Source organism: Ipomoea triloba, chromosome 10 (assembly GCF_003576645.1).
Source record: "Ipomoea triloba cultivar NCNSP0323 chromosome 10, ASM357664v1".
NCBI lineage: Eukaryota > Viridiplantae > Streptophyta > Magnoliopsida > Solanales > Convolvulaceae > Ipomoea > Ipomoea triloba.
Window position 1 is genome coordinate 16,937,917 of NC_044925.1, and position 20,664 is coordinate 16,958,580.

At 35.6% G+C, this 20,664-nt stretch overlaps 1 protein-coding gene and 1 long non-coding RNA gene across 3 annotated transcripts; one reads left to right on the plus strand and one right to left on the minus strand.

Moving 5' to 3' along the window:
• Positions 1-2,917: 2,917 nt before the first annotated feature.
• On the minus strand, positions 2,918-9,912 carry LOC116032664 (sugar transporter ERD6-like 5). 2 transcript variants are annotated; one of them, XM_031275338.1, is made up of 18 exons: positions 9,647-9,907; positions 9,326-9,388; positions 7,166-7,255; positions 7,008-7,067; positions 6,573-6,638; positions 6,399-6,464; positions 6,242-6,317; positions 5,852-5,916; positions 5,524-5,616; positions 5,338-5,418; positions 5,165-5,249; positions 5,048-5,091; positions 4,893-4,955; positions 4,339-4,398; positions 4,207-4,257; positions 4,030-4,089; positions 3,764-3,878; positions 2,918-3,244 (listed from the first exon to the last, which is right to left on the minus strand). In XM_031275338.1, the coding sequence occupies exons 1-18, from the start codon at positions 9,791-9,793 to the stop codon at positions 3,114-3,116; spliced, it is 1,416 nt and encodes a 471-aa protein (XP_031131198.1). In that variant the 5' UTR covers positions 9,794-9,907; the 3' UTR covers positions 2,918-3,113. The 2 variants fall into 2 exon arrangements, with proteins under 2 accessions (XP_031131198.1, XP_031131199.1); XM_031275339.1 differs by lacking the exon at positions 2,918-3,244 and having other exon boundaries at positions 4,339-4,421; positions 9,647-9,912.
• Positions 9,913-11,383: 1,471 nt separating this feature from the next.
• Positions 11,384-12,935, plus strand: LOC116031379. Its single transcript, XR_004100583.1, has 2 exons — positions 11,384-11,589; positions 12,332-12,935. It is a non-coding gene; the product is annotated as an uncharacterized LOC116031379 (long non-coding RNA).
• The last annotated feature ends 7,729 nt before the right edge of the window (positions 12,936-20,664 follow it).

Here is a 20,664-nt window from a genome sequence, read left to right on the forward strand (position 1 = left end):
GATAGCAAATTATTCTGTGAACCCGAGTCTATCTTGTAACGTAGACCCATACACAATTTACATACTAGATGTTCATAATGTACCTTTTAAAAATTTACAATATTTGTATATTACGAACACACAATGTTAACATATATGTAATTGATTACTTTGTTTCGTAGTAACAAGTTCTTTTCAAATATTACAATCAATTTATTTTCAAAAAAAAAAAAAATACTACAATCAATTTCAATACTAAAAATACACGATTTAATCTTTTTAAAATTTAGTATAGTTGTTATATGTTTTGACTTAAAAACACAATTTAAATTTTGAAAGTTTATAATTCTAATATTAAAAATACACAATTCAACATCGTTTAATGTGCGAGATGGACCCTAGTCCATGGTATAAGAATAGTTGGAGCCACAAAGAACTTCCCCACAAACTTATTTAAATTGGTCATTTACATTAGAGCTCACCTTCAGAATTGATTTTAAACGCTTTGGCGGCTCTGCTTGTTCTTCTTCTTCCATGGAAGACAACAGCTTCTCCTTAGATTTCTTCCTTCGCTTTAACTTCTTACCACTGCTAATTTCCTCAACGTTTTCGTTTATGCTAACCGTCTTCTTCGGAGGTCTCTTTTCGGGCACAACAATCATCGTATCTTCTTCACCTCTTTTATTATCCTCTCCGACGACCTCGGCGGCGGGCAACGGCGGCGGCGGCGGGGAGTTTCCGAGAGTGACGGTTTTGGAAGCCTGATTTTGCAGAGTAGAGAAGACGAGGCGGTAGAGGTGGAATGCGTTTTCTGCTACGAAGTGGAAAAGCCGTCGCAGGAAGGAAAGGCCGATGCAGATGGGGCAACCTAAGTTCATTGTCTTGGAATTTGGAAAGCAAGCAAAATTGAATTCTAGGTAGGATATTGCGTGCTTTCATCTATAGTAAAATAATAAGGGTGGAGTAGAAGGAAAGCAATAGGCTGTTCAACTCTTGCTTTTCTGTATATCCTTTACTTTGTTGTGTGATTTTGGATGGATAGAAAGTGGGATCTATAATCTATTAGCGAGGGATGTTTTTTCTTTTTTACTATTATTGACCGAAGCACAAAAAGTTAATAATATGCATTGAAATTTAAATTTGAGATCTCTCATTTGAGAAGTCACAGTTATGTTGCTCGACAACAAACCTCTCCTCTATTAGCCAGAGATGTTAGTGTGTGGTTATATAGTCGGATTTGATGACTCAGGCCATTTTTGGATCTAAGTAAGAAAATGGTATAGAAAATAGGAGGTAAAAGAAGATTGCCAAGTTCCAAAGTGAACTTGTACTTTGAATGAGAGGAAGGGATCAACTAGAAGCATGGCAAATAATTAAATTGTTATTTTAAAAATTAAAAAATAAACTTGAACTAAAAATGGTAAAAACTGAATAAAAATTATAGAAAGTTTACTGTCAATTTGCAGATTTTCACCTAAAGCATGATTCTCATATGAACGCAAATCGATATTATATAGATGATCATATGAGAATCATGTCTTAGGTGAGAATGTAAGAACTACATGAGTACATACAATCTACTACATGAATGCATATGGAATTACTTCAGGGTCTCCACCCTCATCCAGGTATATCCGAGAGTAGACTACGTGCACTCATGCAGTAATTCGAAGGTTCTCACCTAATACAAAGTTCTCATATGAACGCAAGTGTACATACATACATACATACTCCAGTCAAAACGGGGCACCCATGAGCGAAATAGGAACTAATCTAAGTCGTCCATATGAGAAAATCAATAGATCATATGTAATTTTAAAAGAAAAACAATGTGACATTTTTGTAAATAACTAGAACTTTGTGTGCAAGTAACTTGTATTAAAACTTAAAAGGTCTATATATATATATATATATATATATAAATCTGTTCAAATGTGGTCGCGCATTCCCGTGCGGTTCGCACCACTCAATGTTAGAAAATGCACCACAATGAAAATACACAAAAACACCAAAAACACACCACACACCCAAAATAACGCATCATAACTCCTCTGTCCCTAATGGTGCATTTTCTAACACTGTGTGTTGTATTTGCATACCTAGTGGTGTGTTTTTTGGTGATGCGTACCTAATGATCCATATTTGTGTGGTGCATCTTCTAACCTTGAGTAGTGTATATATGTACACATAGTGGTGCGGCCGCACTGACCGCACGTTAAGTGGCGGCCACACCTGATTATGACCCATTGTGTGGTATATATTTGCATACCTAGTGGTGTGTTTTTTGTGATGCGTACCTAATGATGCATATTTATGTGGTGCATTTTATAACATTGAGTAGTGTATATATGTATACTACATACATACATACATATATACACTGTGTGGTGTATATTTGCATACCTAGTGGTGTGCTTTTTGTGATGCGTACCTAATGATGCATATTTGTGTAGTGCATTTTCTAACATTGAGTAGTGTATATATGTATCATATTTGAAAAATGTGTTAGACATTTTTTATAATTATCACCAACTTTACTATACAAACTTAAACACTAAAATATGCACTTCTCAATATTTTTCAAGTTTATTTGGACATTTAGTATAAATATATTGCACATCTAGTATTAAAAGTTGCAGTTGCAAAAATGCAAAAGTGCATTGCACTTGAATTTTAGAATTTATGACTAAATTTTTGTTTTATTTAGTTTAGGAGTTCACTTTTTACTACTTAGAACATGTTTGGTTGGTAGGAAAATCTTTTCTAAGGAAAATGTTTTCTTCAAAATCATGGAAAGTGCTCTTTTCTTATGTTTGGTTCATTAGAATATCCAATGGAAAATGAGTTCCTCATTTTTGAGGAAAACAAAATCCTTGATTGGACTAAGGATTTTGTTTTTCATGGAAGATGGGAAGAAAAATTGAAACATTATTCATTATTACCCAAAAACTTGATCTATATAAGGTGGATTCATGTGAAAATCTACAAGGCAAATTGAAGTTATCATCACTACGTGGTATGCCATGAATTATCTTATAAGGATCTGTTTATGCTTACATTACAAAAACTTAGGCTGTAAATTTATTGCATTTTCATTACAGAAACCTGTGCTATAAATTTATTGCATAAGTAGCTCATTCTTCTCTTGTAAATGAATTCATGGATGCCTGAATTTCTTCTAAGGTCCGTCCTTTGGTCTCCGGGACCAATTTCGCGACGAAGAGGACAGTCAAACCACATACACTTGCAAATATGAAGAATGTTCCTGAAACAAATTTTCCCAAATTCTAAATACAAAGTAAAGTAACATTTTCTTCTAGAGGTGGCCACAGGCCCACAGCCTGTTCAAGGTCGAATCAACCCTGAATCGTTCTAAAAAAAACGGGCTTTGGCTTCACTGGGCCTGGGCCGGACTTAGTCCAAACCTAAGCCAGCTTATAAATGGCTAATTCAGGTCCTATAAAAAATAGTCCGAAGCCCAGCTCAAAATCTGCCCAGGTTCGGGCGCCAGGTCCCTAACCGGCCCAAGCACAACCAAGCCAGACAAAATCTAGCATGGACTTTATGAATTAATACATTATAATATTTATAAGTTATCAAATAATATTACAAATCTTATATACAGCCTGCGGACTTCGACCCACTTTGACAGCCCTAGGGTTAATATAAAGCTTTTTATAGTTTAAGGGTACAAATGACTTTTCATAAATAGTTCGAGATCTTCTCCAATATACTTTTGAATCATGGGAAGAGAGAGAATGATGATGAAAAGTGCAATATATACCTTGAGAAGTCCATTGCATAAGGAAGTTGAATGAGTATGAGATAATCCAAGAACCAAACCAGTTGACCACTGTCACAATGCTGCCTGCCAAGCCTTTCAAATTTATGGGGAATATCTGCAGCAAACAATATGAAAGAAGTATTGTTAGCGCAAATATGATGAACATAGATGATGCATATTTAGTTCAAGTTCAATGACCATAATAGTTATGAACATTCTGCATTTTTCACAGAAAAGTTGGAAGATTATATTTGTGAAATGCATACCTCAGACATTAAAACCCACGGGATTCCTCCCATTCCTAACGAGAAAGATCCCGTAAAAACCTGAAAGCAGAATCACAGACAGACGAATAGACAACGTGTTTACCTTCTCTTATTAATTGCTTTACAACGAGTTTGTTTGTTAAGAATTGGCAGAGCGAGGGAGTGAAATCACATTACCAGTATGCCAACGAGTGCCAAAACTGGGCAATATTTCCACTGTATGAGATCCTGCACTTGAAGAATACAATATATCATGACCAAATAATGGAACATTAGGATATGGTATATGGATTAGTCACAGCAATGCACCTGTAATAAGAATGACAATCCGATAAGGAAGCAAGCCAAGCATGTTCCTGAAGCAGAAATCTGCAGCGTTCATAGAATCGGTCCTGACTCGTGTTATTGTTAGGATCAAGCGCCTACCACTATGCCAATAGTGAAGGCGCAGCTTTATTTTCTTATATAACTATCATATTTTCGATAGGCAGGGTACTGGATTTGGCCCTTTACTGGACTCCGCCCATAAATCCCCCTAGCCATCAATTGCTGGACTTGGCCTGTTACCGCTAGTAATGTCAAAGTGGGTTAAATCGCACCACCGCGAGCCAAATTGCTGGCAATCTTTTGCGGTCCGGCCCACGGACTAGGGTTCATACAACCCTAGCCCGCCCCACCAGCCCGCGCAGGTCACGGGCCTTAGCGGGTCAGGCCCGCTCTTTCGCAAGCCGAATCTTTTTGTAGTCCTAACCCGTCCCACTGCGGGACGGGTGCTGACCAGCCCGCGGACAGTTATTGTGCCAAGTCTCTAGTTTAACCAATAATCGAAAAAGAAATATAAAATAACACCTTTGGAATCATACCATCAGTAATGGACGCCTTCCAGACTTGTCCATAAGGAGGACTCCTACAACAGTCATAGGGACCTGAAGATGACACCAAATGATGTGAAAATCGGTAGAGCAAAAAATGGTGGGTGGGCAAGAAGCTTAACGAAATAGACAGTTTAGACGGAAACCTGTACAAACACCATCGATATCGTTCCTATCCTACCCGAGAAACCTGTGAGGGTTTAAGGATTAACACACTAATTCTCGTCAACTTAAGTTCCACTTAAGCGGGGGCGACTGCTTACCTGCAGATTCAAAAATCGAGCTTGCATAATAGGCAATCGCATTTACACCTCCAAATTGTTGAAGTACCATTAGGCCAACTCCAACCTGGATGATGTGCTCATGAATCATCTGAAGAAAAACGAAAATAAACGTGGTACAACATACATGCTTGAACTCGATTAGAAGGCCTTACAATGAGAGAATGAGCATATTTCCTTTGGAACAAGTCAATCAAATTAGACTCGGACAATTGTTGAAGGGTTTCTGTATAGCCCTGCCAAATATACACAAGCGCTACTACTTTCAGTCACACAAGCAGAATAAGAAAGCAATGATCGATACATGCAATCCGTCGAATACAATCAAGTTAGAAAAATACTCGAATTTCAGAAGCTTCTTCTGAAATATTGACATTCTCTCCCCTAAGGAGCTTTAAGGATGCTTCACATTCTTTCCACCTACCACTTTTAGCCTGCCAAAAAAAAAAAATAGACATTATAAGCTTGTAACAGCTACACGGTTGTTGCTGAAAGCAATACGAGTGACAAGAAAATGCAGTTCATATTTTGTCGAAATTGTTTCAATTAAACCCATGCTTTTTCTTCTATATCATCCATAACACACCTACTTACAAAAACAAAAGAAAAGAAACAAAAAAATATAAATATTGTGAAGTTGTATTTGCCTAAATTTTTCATTAAACTTACCAGCCATCTAGGAGATTCAGGAATGAAAAACAAGCCCAAGAGCTGAAGTATAGATGCAAGCATTCCTGGAATGATGTTAAAAAAGGCCTAACATTCCTCTCATTTGAAAAAAAAAACACACACACACACTCATATGGAGAATTGGGGGTAACTCCAGCCAAGATAGCTAAGGATACAAACTTGTAACCAGAAGGTCACGAGGAGTTCGAATCCCAACCTTCTTGGTTTGAGCCGGTCAGCCATAGGCAACCTAGGCTAGTTTACCTCTTTGTGGTCCTTTGCCAGCTAGGGTCACAAGGTGAGGTTTACCCAGTGCACACCATCGAGTAAGTGACTACAGGTTTTCCTTGTCACCCCAAAAAAATGGAGAGCAGAGTCAATAGAAATTACCAATAACAGCAAGTGGGCGCCACGCGATGACGGCTCCAACAAGATATGTTACTGATACACCACAACATATCATCAACTGGAGTAACAATGACACTTTTTAGCCTCAAAAGTTAGAAATTCAGCGTGAACATAAAAAATCCAGAATTGTATTTGTTACCTGATTGACATTTGTAAAAGCACCACGGAGATTCTTAGGTGTTATTTCTGCTACATACACAGGAACCTGCATATAAATGCATAAGAGAAATTCTACTTACTCCAAAATAGGTTTAAAAATTAAAAAAACAAAATAAAAATAAAAAATAAAAACTGGATAATACATTGCATTTACCACATATGAAAGAACACCAATTCCAAATCCAATTAATAGCCTTCCAATGTCCAGCCACCAAGCATTCTGTCAAGAATAGGAAAAGTAGCACTATAAATTCATTTCACACAAAATTAAGTAATGCAAACTCTTCTCTTCTTTTCTGAGTTCAAAAATATGTCAAAAGACATTTCAATCAGGACAAGAACTTTATGCTCAATAAAAAACTAAACTGTTAGGATCAAGCGCTTACTACTACACCAAAAGCTATAGCTCGTAGTGAAGGCGCAACTTTATTTACTTATAGACCACCATCATATTTTTGAGAGACAGGGTGCTGGACTTCGTCCTTCACCAGTCTCCACCCGACAATCCCCTAGCCACCAATTGGTGGACTTGGCCCTTTACCGGCCTCCGCCCAACATAAACCATTAAATGAATGAAGAGGTAGAATACCTGACCAAATATAATTGCAAGCCATCCAACAAGACCAAATAACTCTGAGAACCCCATTGCCTGCATTATTCAATAAAAACTAATCACGAATACCTTCAGCTCTAACTTATAACAATGTATATATTCCTAGATGTTTAAGAAACAAAATTGGAACATACTCCTCTCCTTGCAAATAGATCTGCTATTTTGCCGCTCACAATTGCGCCTAGCATTGCTCCAATTGTTAAAATTGAACCAAATAAGGAATACTGCAAAAAATAGCCAATCAAAAATGATGCAAAGAAAACCAAATAGAGGAAATTTCATTTAAAGAAGAACAAGAACATAATTTGTTTAGTGACCAAAAGCAAAGAAGAGACTCAAGCATTAGATCGAGATTTGAGAAATACCTATCTACATAGGTATTCTTGGGAAGTTATATTTTCCCTAACAGTGAGCATCACACTCTAACATATATTAGCACTCATACAAAAATCCACATGAAAGCATTTTTATTCACTATTCTAAAATGGACTAAAGTGGTTCACAGTTCACATTAAGCATTCCTTGGCATCCATATCATGGGCATCTTAAAGTATTCTGGTTCAATTCATACCAAGAAATACCAACCATTCACTTTTGCAAAGTATCTAACCAAAGAGGGAGCATTTATAATATACAATTCAACCAATCGTTATACCCTGCACCACGGTGCACATAACAATGTGCACCACGTACGTAAAACGACGTCGTTTCAGTGTTAGTGGACGCGGATGTGAATGACTCAGGGAATTCATTATCTATAATACACATAATCATTATATAGAATACACGGAACGTTTGCCTAGAATACACAGAATATTGACACAAAATACACAGAACTCATCCTCCTAACATTCGAATGCACAAACACATCACAACCTGTGTTAATAACATGAATACACAGAATATTGACACAAAATACACAGATGTTAGTGGACGCGAATGACTCCAAGGAATTCATTATCTATAATACACATAATCATTATATAGAATAGACGGAACGTTTGCCTAGAATACACAGAATGTTTGCCCATAATACACAGAATATTGACGCAAAATACACCGAACTCATCCTTCTAACATTCGAATGCACAAACACATCACAACCGGTGTTAATAACATGAATACACAGAATATTGACACAAAATACACAGATGTTAGTGGACGCGAATGACTCCAAGGAATTCATTATCTATAATACACATAATCATTATATAGAATAGACGGAACGTTTGCCTAGAATACACAGAATGTTTGCCCATAATACACAGAATATTGACGCAAAATACACCGAACTCATCCTTCTAACATTCGAATGCACAAACACATCACAACCGGTGTTAATAACATGAATACACAGAATATTGACACAAAATACACAGATGTTAGTGGACGCGAATGACTCCAAGGAATTCATTATCTATAATACACATAATCATTATATAGAATAGACGGAACGTTTGCCTAGAATACACAGAATGTTTGCCCATAATACACAGAATATTGACGCAAAATACACCGAACTCATCCTTCTAACATTCGAATGCACAAACACATCACAACCGGTGTTAATAACATGAATACACAGAATATTGACACAAAATACACAGATGTTAGTGGACGCGAATGACTCCAAGGAATTCATTATCTATAATACACATAATCATTATATAGAATAGACGGAACGTTTGCCTAGAATACACAGAATGTTTGCCCATAATACACAGAATATTGACGCAAAATACACCGAACTCATCCTTCTAACATTCGAATGCACAAACACATCACAACCTGTGTTAATAACATGAATACACAGAATATTGACACAAAATACACAGAACTCATCCTCCTAACATTCGAATGCACAAACACATCACAACCAAATACACAGAACTCATCCTCCTAAACATTCAAATGCACAAACACAAAAAAACGGACGATTAGTTTTATAGTGTCCAAAACAACGTCGCGGTACATGGTGCACATTGCTATGTGCACCGTAGTGCACAGTATAATTTGCCCAATTCAACCCCCCTTTAGAAGGGATTGTATATATACTAGTGCAAGCCCACATCCCTTACCAATGTGGGACAAAGGCTACCTTCCCATCTCCATTTTTCAATTCAAATGGGTGTATAATATATCAATTTCTTCCTCACTATGAAGAACTCAAATCTACTTTAACCCGATTCAAATCGAAAGTGGACCCCACATATATTTGTACCACACATAAAAACCACTTAAAATTGTCATTTTAGCTAAAATTTCCAACATTTGCTAGTAAATATTGGGCTCACCTCAGCCAAAGAGAGGCCTAGATCATCTATTATCCCAGACTGAGCTGGTGAAGAAAATCCCACCTGTAATTGGGCATAAAAAACAGTAATGATAAACAAAGTGCCTACTCAGCCAAAAAAATAAAAATCATTCTTAAAAATGTTCGTTAGCAGAAAACACATGAATCTAGGAAGAAAATTTTCAAGTTGTTTCTTTTCTTTTTGGTCTTGCAAAGCAAAAAAAGAACAGGCGTTGACCTCTGCTAACTTGTTGAAATATGCAAATATATCTACACAAAGACGAGAAAAGAAACTGGATAAAACAACAATTGTAATACTCACAGCACAACCAAAAACGAAAGAACCAGCGACTGCAACTAAGGTGCTTAGCACAAGTACAACGTTGGGTCGGCTTTCACTGGCTAGCAATCTTGGAAGCAGAGGAGTAACACCCAACCCCTCTTCTTCTGCGCTCTCTGTTTTTGCCATTGCCAACAAATTCACTATCGAGATGGAAATGATTTTTTTTCTCCTACTGCTTGGGTTGGGTGTTGGGTATTGTTGAGATTTTGAGGAAAAAGAAGGGATTAAGAAAAGAGCATTGATAACAAATTTGTACTGCTATGCTTTTGTCGCTACTCGCTACTGCTAGCCTGCTCGTTAGTTAGTAGTTACAGCAGAGAAATTAAAAAATACCGAGTAGTATATATAGCGTTTTCCTATTACAGAGCATTGTCCAAATGATTACATCATTAAAAAAAGTGTTATTTGTTTAATTTCCTAAATAATTGTGATGGACGGGGTGGGTGAAGTCTCAAAATGTTACCCTTCTTTTTTTTTTTTCTTTTTTTTTCATACGGAATAATTGAGTTTCATAATTAAAGATGTGTGTGGTCATCGTAGCCATCGTCGTTGTCATTATTATTATTATTGAAGAGAGAACATACTTATTATTGTAGTAATTTGAGATTGTTACTTTCTTTTACTCTTCCTTCTACTATATTGTGACAATCGTTATACCCTGCACCACGTACGTAAAACGACGTCGTTTTGATGTTAGTAGACGCGGACGCGAATGACTCAGGGAATTCATTATCTATAATACACATAATCATTATCTATAATACACAGAACGTTTGCCTAGAATACACAGAATGTTTGCCCAGAATACACAGAATATTGACACAAAATACACAGATGTTAGTGGACGCGAATGACTCCAAGGAATTCATTATCTATAATACACATAATCATTATATAGAATACACAGAACGTTTGCCTAGAATACACAGAATGTTTGCCCATAATACACAGAATATTGACGCAAAATACACAGAACTCATCCTCCTAACATTCAAATGCACAAACACATCACAACTTGTGTTAGTAATATGAATACACATAATATTTACACAAAATACACAGAACTCATCCTCCTAAACATTCGAATGCACAAACACATCACAACATGTGTTACTAACATGAAATCACAACATGTGTTACTAACATGAATACACATAACGGTTGCCTATAATACACAGAACGGTTGCCTATAATACACAGAATTATTGCCTGGAATACACAGAATATTAACATAAATACAGAGACCGGCCGAAACGGGAAACGTGATTTCAAAAAAAAAACGGATGATTAATTTACAATGCTCAAAGCGACGTCGTTTAGGTACGTGGTGCACATTGCTATGTGCACCGTGGTGCACAGTATAATTTGCCATATTGTGATTACCTTGTCATTATTAGGCCTCTGCACAACTTGATCCATCCGAATTTTTTGAGCGACCCAAAACATGAAACCATGCCTTGTGTGAATATCTAAACCTGACAATGTGAAATTCAACCCAAAGCCAATTACATCATAGATTTAGTACTTTGGGTGGGGAGATATAAAAATGCATATATCCTACCCACCCTAATATCCAAAATATATATACGGTTTAGGTACGTATATCTCTATACGACGTCGTATATCTTTTGTGTGTGTGCCTGTTTGTATCTAAGTAGCAGTCCTAGATCATTTCCTCATTTGCGTAGTCTCTTACTCTGTGTCTCTCTTCTCTAATTTCTCTTAGTCACTTGTCCACTCTCGGGTCTCTTACTCATAGTCTCTCCTCTCAGTTCTTTGAGACTCTTAGTTCTCGACTCCCTTCTACGATGACCCATGTTTGGTGGTCCCGTGGTGACATGCATCAGAAGGTGGGACGGTCAGAGGTGATATAAGTATAGAACAAGTCCCTTGTTCTCCCGCGATCTTTTTGGAGAAACAAAGTAAATTGAAAACCCTAATTTTATTTTTCATTTATTCATTTTATTGTGATATAGTGTGTTGTATACTTGTATACGTTGATTACTTGATTATTTTATATACCGATAGCATTTCAGTGTGAAATATTATTCACATGTTCATATTTCATATGGTTTATTTTTGGGGGAAGCCCGGATTTCATTCATTGGTATGTTGTACATGAGTCCTAAATCATTAAATCCCTTAATTTTGAGAATTTGCAAAAATTATAATATGATAATTTTATTATATTACTGATTATAAATTTATGTTTATGGATCGAGGACCCTTAACGATTTTGAAATTATGATTTTGTAATTTATATTCATGGATATTTCGTCATTTGAAATGTTGTTACAAAAATGATGTAAATATATTATGAATTTGTGATTCTTGTGCTTAAAATGCATCGATATATTCTGTGGAACCTTGTGAATATGTTGGATTGTTGGATAAAATGGTCATTTGAAATGTTCACAAAAATGATGAAAATATATTCGAATTTTGTGATTTTTGTTCTTAAAATGCATGAATATATTATGTTGACGCTTGTAAGTAATTTGGATTGTTGGATAATATGGCCATTTGAAATGTTCACAACAAATGATGAAAATATATTTTGCTTTTGTGATTTATGTGCTTAAAATGCATGAATATATTATGGTTGAATATGTATTGGGAAAGTTTTTGATGTTTGACTTTCTCTTTTTTTTTTTTGGTACAAAGGAGGGGGCGAAGGCCCCATTAAGTAATCCTACGAGTCGAGGCACGTCCAGCGTCCGCATTTAAGAGGTCTAAGAGTTGATCAGGTGGGTCCTCGAAAATCGACGTCCCCCAAGCACTAGATTGTCCGATGTTGGCGAGCTTGTATGCACATTTATTCCCTTCTCTCCATACATGGGAAATCCGAGTCAAGTCGATGTTTGACTTTCTTATGAAAATATATTCTGAATGTGAGTTTTGTTATTTTCTTTATTGAATACTGATATCCATCTTTATAGATGGAAAACATCAGTGTATTTGGGGCATCCTCAAACCTCAACTAAGGAAGAACATGGAGTGGAAGCCCATGGTACTAAGACAACGTAACTACTTAGCAACCAATGGTGACTCCGGCCTCAAGTTTTTCCTGCAAAGAAGATGAAAGAGGTTGAGTATAAATTCCGAGGTTGAGTATAAATTCCAAGTTTGGGATCACTTTGAAAAGATCTTAAATGTCGAAGATAAAGTTGTTAAAGTGAAGTGTGTTTATTGTGTAAAACTCTTTGCATATGAGTTTAAAAAACATGGCACTTTCTCTTTAAGAAATCATATGCCCTCTAAAAAACTTCATTCTAATGGTACAAAACAGTCACTTCTCATCTTCAATGTTCTGTCAACCTCAGGCCTGACCCTGGCTAAAGACAGGCTAGGTCCACGCTTAAAAGGGGTTACCATCGTACCCCACTACCTTTATATGTACTATAGAGTTTTGATATAAGTATTTAACACACATTAAAAACACTAAAGTATGAGTTAGCCTTGTTAGTAGGTATATGTACTATAGAGTTTTGATATGAGTATTTAATACACATTAAAAACACTAAAGTATGAGTTAGCCTTGTTGGTAGGTGTTATGCTTATTATCTTAAAGGTCATAGGTCTTAATCCTTTTGTATTCTTTTTACATTAAATTTTCCCACCCTACTCTTTAGAACATGAATTTAGGGATATTATTATTTAATATTAAAATTGCAATTTTGGATTTTTTTATATTTCTAATTGTATTATATATTTTTTTATTTAAATTGTAACTTTGTATTAATTTACCTTTTTATAATTATAGTGAGATTTTTAATATAGATTGATTTGTTTTTTCATATTAAATTTTGAATAATTGAATCTATTTCTATTCGAGTATTTTACTACTTATATTTATAACATGTGTTATTTTGTAAACTTTATAATAAGTTATGTATATGTAACATGTATTTTGTGATTTAGTTATGAAATATATTTTTAAAGCTAGTTTACTTTTTTATGAATTACCTAGTCAAATTGTTAAAAACTTGTAAATATTATTTTTCTGTTGTAATTATTTGTGTGGATCGCCATTACTTTCTACTTTGAGTGGTTAGTTACATCCCTAAGAATTAGGGATTAGAGATGTATAAATATTGTAAATGCCCGATCAGTAACGAATGAGAAAGTGTTTTTCCCCTTATTGAATTTTCTTTCTGTCTTTACATATTATTTTCCTTATTGATAGTGTTCTTATTACAATATCTTACATGAGATATGTAACACCCCGATATTCTAAACCACCTTATTCTAATAAAATATTTTGAAAATAGAAATTATTTTCTCAATCCTAAATATTTTAATCCAAATACTTTCAAAAACAAATTATTATTGCTTTAAAGTTCAAATAAATTATTTTATACCTTATAATTTTATTTATCCAAAATTTACTCTAAAGTCTAAACTCCAATTTTATTAAGCTTTTAAAATAAAACTATATATGTAATTAAATTTCTACAAGAAATGTTCGTCAAGCAAGAGTTGAATTAAATATTTTCAATGATTTGGTACAAAATTATATATTTATTTATGGTTTTAAAAGCCCTATTTAAGGAATAAATTTATTTATCAAAATTTTGACCCAAAAATCCATCTGAGACGAGCCTGTGACTCTTATATTGTTGTTATGATCTTAAATTTGAACCCATCCAAATGATTTTAATTCCTAAGTCCAAAGATCTTGTTTAAGCTCAAAGGCATTCCTAGCCCAAACTTTAGCCCAATTGTTTTAGGTCCAAAATAAATTTCAAACCCTAGTATATATATAAGCTTATGTACATTGTCTTCCAAAGAGTTGTTCATTGCAAAATTCATCAGCCCTCTTTCATCTCCCCCTCTCATCTCTCTCTCGTTCGGTTTAACGGAGTCCACAGCAGCAAATCAGAGTAACAGACCGGCATCCTCAGTCCCCCGTCCCTCTCCTCTGTTTTTCTGGTGAAGCAGCGACAGTCCCCTCCGCAGCGACAGTCCACTCCGGCATCCTCAGTCCCCCGTCCATCTCCTCTGTTTTTCTGGTGAAGCAGCGACAGTCCAGCGGCGACGATGAGAGACCCCTCCTCTGATATTGAAGTGGTTAGCTTGAGAGTTGAGCCTAAGATCGGTTGGTAGAGCTTGAGCTTGAGGTACGTTCCTATGTCAGTTCAAACTACTTTGCCCTATCTAAAATATGCTATTTATCTACTTTGTGTCCTTAAACTATCTTGAAAATGTGTTATGCTTTCAAAGTGTGATAAATAGAAAAGTATGGTTATTTTGGTATTGGCATGTCCTTAAACTATCTTGAAAATGTGTTATGAGTTCATAACTATTTTCTCAACCTATTGAAGCACAAGAATTAATATTGCCTCCATTGAGGCTCGAACCCACCACCTCCCGTATAAAGGAAAGGGTTTGATGCCACTGAACCACAAGGTCCTTGGCATACTATAAATGCTATTTCTTTTTTTTTTTTGTTATAAGCCTGAGATGGGCCATTATTATATTAAGACTGAGATGGGCCATTATTATATTAAGTCTGAGATGGGTCAGTATTATTATTAAGCCTGAGATGGGCTATTACTAATATTAAGCCTGAGATGGGCTATTATTATTATTCAGCCTGAGATGGGCCATTATTATATTAAGCCTGAGATGGGCCATTATTATTATTCAGCCTGAGACGGGCCATTATTATTATTCAGCCTGAGATGGGTCATTATTATATTAAGCCTGAGATGGACCATTATTATTATTCAGCCTGAGATGGGCCATTATTATTATTCAGCCTGAGATGGGCCATTACTATTATTAAGCCTGAAATGGGCCATTACTATTATTAAGCCTGAGATGGGGCATTACTATTATTAAGCCTGAGATTGGTCATTACTATTATTAAGCCTGAGATGGGCCATTACTATTATTAAGCCTGAGATTGGTCATTACTATTATTAAGCCTGAGATGGGCCATTACTATTATTAAGCCTGAGATGGACCATTATTATTATTAAGCCTGAGATGGGCCATTACTATACTATTATTAAGCCTGAGATGGGCCATTACTAATATTAAGCTTGATATGGGTCATTATTATTACTAAGCTTGAGATGAGCTACTAGTATCATATAAACTTTAAATGAGTTACTATTGTTATATAAGCTTGTTGTTGAGACTTTTGTTATGCTTTGTTTTCTTCTTGTGTCTAAACTTATGTATATATTGAGTTATTGAAGTTATCATATGCTTGAGAATTGTTCTTGTGGAGTTATGCCTTTTTACTAGAGTCGAATTTGTTTACTATACGAAATAGATGATTGTATCAGGAAAAGTTTGTTCTTAAATGAAGTTCTTGCATCAGCTTAATGTTGGCTTATGTATATTGCACTTTGATTTGACACTTCACAAGTGTTCTAGTCTCTTTAAACGATTTACTCCTTTCCTATATTTAGTTTCCAAGTCTCATAGTATTCGTTTTAAAACTATCTTTTAAAAGTATATTATTTCCAAACTAAAATGTACATATTTTACGGGGCAAAATGAACCTTACTTAGCATTTTATGCTAATTTTGTTTGTTTGTGTTTTTCAAACCTTACTGTTTTCAGGATTTGAAGGAAGTGACTCGTTTTGGGAGCGCGATATAGAGCTAGTTGCCATTGGAGTTGTCTCTTGGTTTAAACGGATTAGCTTAGAATCCAAATTAATTGTTGTATATAGTTGATTTTTAATCTAGATAGAAAATTGTTGTAATATAGATTGTACTTAGAAAGCTTGTAGCTTGCGCGTTTGGGTTTAGTGAGTTGGCCCGAGCGTGGCATAACACCTCCGTGGTTATAGTTTTGTTTCGCTTTCGCATTTATTTTCAATATGGCCAGTATAACAGATAGTATATTTTGGATTATTCAAGCTTCTAAATTTGGGGGTGTTACAAGATACTATTACGATTGTGTGGCGAACGTAATCGAGCGAAGATCAATAACGCGAGGGAACGACCTAAAATCACAACACGTTATCAGCACGAAGCTCTCGATCATTCTTCGGTGAACGGTACGATTATCCTGGATCTTGATTATTACTATTCTTAAGATGTCTAATGTGATATTACGTGCCTTCCATGCTTTATTTTAGAAAATTATGATATTCAATTTATAGCCTGATTGAATAAGCATTTGTATACTCTATTTTCGTGCGATGTTATGCCATTCAATATATGGATTTATATGTGATGATATGCCATAAGGAATACATGAAATTACCCATGAATTCTTTTCGCCTTCTGGGTTCTCCGCTCTCGGGTTTTTGACTAAAATATCACTTTTGACCAAATAGGAGACAAAAATAACACTTTTCGGGGATTGGACAAAAATATTAAATCTACGTTTGGGAAATGCGTTTGGGGATCCCAAACGCGAGTTTGACCTTTTTTCTGACAACCATATTCGCGTATGGGAAATGCGTCTGGCGTATTAAATACGCCAGACGCATTTCCCATACGCGAATAATATTATCGCAAACTCGCATTTGCGAAATGCGAGTCTCGTATAATACGAGACTCGCATTTTGCAAATGCGAATCTCGTATTATACGAGTAGACCATTTTTCGCATATTATCACTCGGAGTCCGGATCATTTTTTGCATATTCCCAAACGCAAATTATCACTTGGAGTCCGGATCATTTTTCGCATATGCGGATCTCGTATTATATGATCCGGATCATTTAATTTGATCTGGATCATTTATTATACGAGATCCGCATATGCGAAAATGATCCGGACTCCGAGTGATAATTTGCGTTTGGGAATATGCGAAAAATGATCCGGACTTCGAGTGATAATTTGCGTTTGGGAATATGCGAAAAATGATCCGAACTCCGAGTGATAATATGCGAAAAATGGTCTACTCGTATAATACGAGATTCGCATTTGCGAAATGCGAGTTTGCGACAATATTATTCGCGTTGTGAAATGCGTCTGGCGTATTAAATACGCCAGACACATTTCCCATACGCGAATATGGTTGTCAGATAAAAGGTCAAACTCGCGTTTGGGAAATGCGTTTGGGATCCCCAAACGCATTTCCCAAACGTAGATTTAATGTTTTTGTCCAATCCCCAGAAAAGTGATATTTTTGTCTCCTATTTGGTCAAAAGTGATATTTTAGTTAAAAACCCTCCGCTCTCTACACCTTGCTTTTCCCCCTTCGTATTTCTTCCAAAACGACTGATGGTGATCGTGGGCGACTAGCTTTCGCAGATGGCTTTCTCCATGGTTTTGCGTTTTCCGATCCCAGATGCGATCTTAATACTGTGTGTGTTTTCTTTCCTTGGCATGTTAGTTTCGTCAATTAATGAGGTCACTGCATGGTGTGCCTTGCATTAATGTATGCATTGGGATTTTTTTTGTCATGACCATATGCAGTCAATGGATAAATCAATATATTGCCCTGCATGTTTTTCAAATATTTGTCAGTTTACTTTTGGTTCCGATTTTAAGCATATATCCACTTTGTTTTAATTAGTGGCATGAAGGGAATGATAATTAAATGATGTTAGCATCAATATATAGCATGCCATCAATATTCTGATTGTTTTGGATTTATTTACTTATTTTTGTTTTTGTCGTATATACTTCGTAGTTATATGCTTAGCATGTCCATATACCTTTCTTGTCTATTTATTTGTTTATTGTATATTAGTTATGAGGTACAGTGGCATTTGTGTGATATGGACTATGTCGTATTGTTTATTTACTGTATATTAGTTTGCTTTCGACTTTTGGGTAGATTTATTTACTGTATATTAGTTTGCTTTCGACTTTTGGGTAGAGTTATTTACTGTATATTAGTTTGCTTTCGACTTTTGGGTAGAGAACTTGGCATATTTATCAAATGCTATTGAAGAAAGAAACATTTATATTGTTTTAGCACTGTATGCTGTTAGAAGATTTGTATACCCTGGAAGTCTATGCATGCCATTGGTATTTTGGAAATTATTATTTTATTTACTGTATATTAGTTTGCTTTCGACTTTTGGGTAGATTTATTTACTGTATATTAGTTTGCTTTCGACTTTTGGGTAGAGTTATTTACTGTATATTAGTTTGCTTTCGACTTTTGGGTAGAGAACTTGGCATATTTATCAAATGCTATTGAAGAAAGAAACATTTATATTGTTTTAGCACTGTATGCTGTTAGAAGATTTGTATACCCTGGAAGTCTATGCATGCCATTGGTATTTTGGAAATTATTATTTTATTTACTGTATATTAGTTTGCTTTCGACTTTTGGGTAGATTTATTTACTGTATATTAGTTTGCTTTCGACTTTTGGGTAGAGTTATTTACTGTATATTAGTTTGCTTTCGACTTTTGGGTAGAGAACTTGGCATATTTATCAAATGCTATTGAAGAAAGAAACATTTATATTGTTTTAGGATTGTATGTTGTTAGTAGATTTGTATACCCTGGAAGTCTATGCATGCCATTGGTATTTTGGAAATTATTATTCTCTTGAATATTTGATATTAAAAATGTTCTATGATCAAATTCTTAATACTATTTTATTTTGAACATTTAGAACTGCAAATTCTATTGTTGTTCATCAATGGGGATTGAATAGACACTATGGTTGGTGGATAGTGCAATAACGCACACTATCCTCACAAACAGAAGGTATTTTCATACTTTAACTAAGAAAAACGGCAATATCACAACTATTGCTGATGATGAGGTCCCTATAGTGGGCTCCGGTAGAGCTTCACTTATCCTTCCAAAGGGTACAGAGCTAATAATCGAAGATGCTCTTTTATACACTCAATCTAAGCGTACTTTGCTTAGTTTTAAATACATTAGGTCTAATGGCTTTTATATCGAAACCAAAACTTCTAATGTGACAGAATACCTCATCATAACGCAGCATGTTGCTGGGCAAAAACAAGAGGTTGAAGAGTTTTGTTCTCTATCCTCTAGGTTATATCATACTTACATAAAACTCAATAATGCATACATCGCATTATCTATGACCTTTAAGAACCCGCATTCCTTTCAATTATGGCATGACCGGTTGGGTCACCCAGGGCAAAAAATGATGGGCTGGATTATTTCTAACTCAGCTGGACATAATTTTTCTAGCTCTAATATTTTTCCTACACATCAATATACGTGTATTGCTTGCGCGAAAGGCAAATTAATTGCTCGCCCATCACGTACTAAAGTTGGACATGAACCCCCTCTTTTTCTCCAAAGATTATAGTGTGACATTTGTGGACCAATCCATCCATCATCTATACCTTTCAGATATTTTATGGTCCTTATTGATGCTTCTACTCAGTGGACTCACGTTAGTCTACTATCCACTAGAAATCAAGCATTCACCAAATTCGTTGCGAAAATCATCGAATTGAATGCTCAATTTCCTAATTATCCAATTAAATCTATTAGAATGGATAATGCTAGAGAATTCACATAAAAAACATTCGATGATTATTGTATGGATTTGGGCATCAAAGTGGAGCATCCGATACCTCATGTCCATACTCAGAATGGTCTAGTTGAATCTTTGATTAAGCGTATTAAATTGATTGCTAGACCACTGCTTCAAAAGTCCAGCTTAGCTACTTGTTGGGGACACGCAATATTACATGCTGCAAATCTCATCCAACTCCGGCCCACTGCATATCATGAATATTCCCCCTTACAACTAGTACGAGGGTCAGAACCAAACATTTCCGACCTGCGTGTATTTGGTTCTGCAGTCTATGTCCCTATACCACCTACACATCGTACCTCAATGGGCTCACAACGAAAGTTAGGTATTTATATTGGTTATGAATCCCCTTCTATCATTAAATACCTAGAGCCCATGACTAGGGACCAATTTACTACGAGGTACGCAGACGGCATCTTTGATGAAGATCATTTCCCGGTATTAGGGGGAGATAAGAGCCCACAGTTAATGAAATACCGAGAAATTTCATAGGATGAAAAAGATCTTCAATACCTAGACCCTCGCACTAGCCAAGTTGAACTG

Excerpts from the sequence above, each read along its gene's own strand:
- LOC116032664 (XM_031275338.1), bottom strand. The coding sequence starts at position 9,793 with ATGGCAAAAACAGAGAGCGCAGAAGAAGAGGGGTTGGGTGTTACTCCT. Across the intron at positions 7,068-7,165 it reads ATCTATTTGCAAGGAGAGGA|GCAATGGGGTTCTCAGAGTT; the intron begins GTATGTTCCAAT and ends TGAATAATGCAG. Across the intron at positions 5,250-5,337 it reads AATATGCTCATTCTCTCATT|GTTGGAGTTGGCCTAATGGT; the intron begins GTAAGGCCTTCT and ends CACATCATCCAG.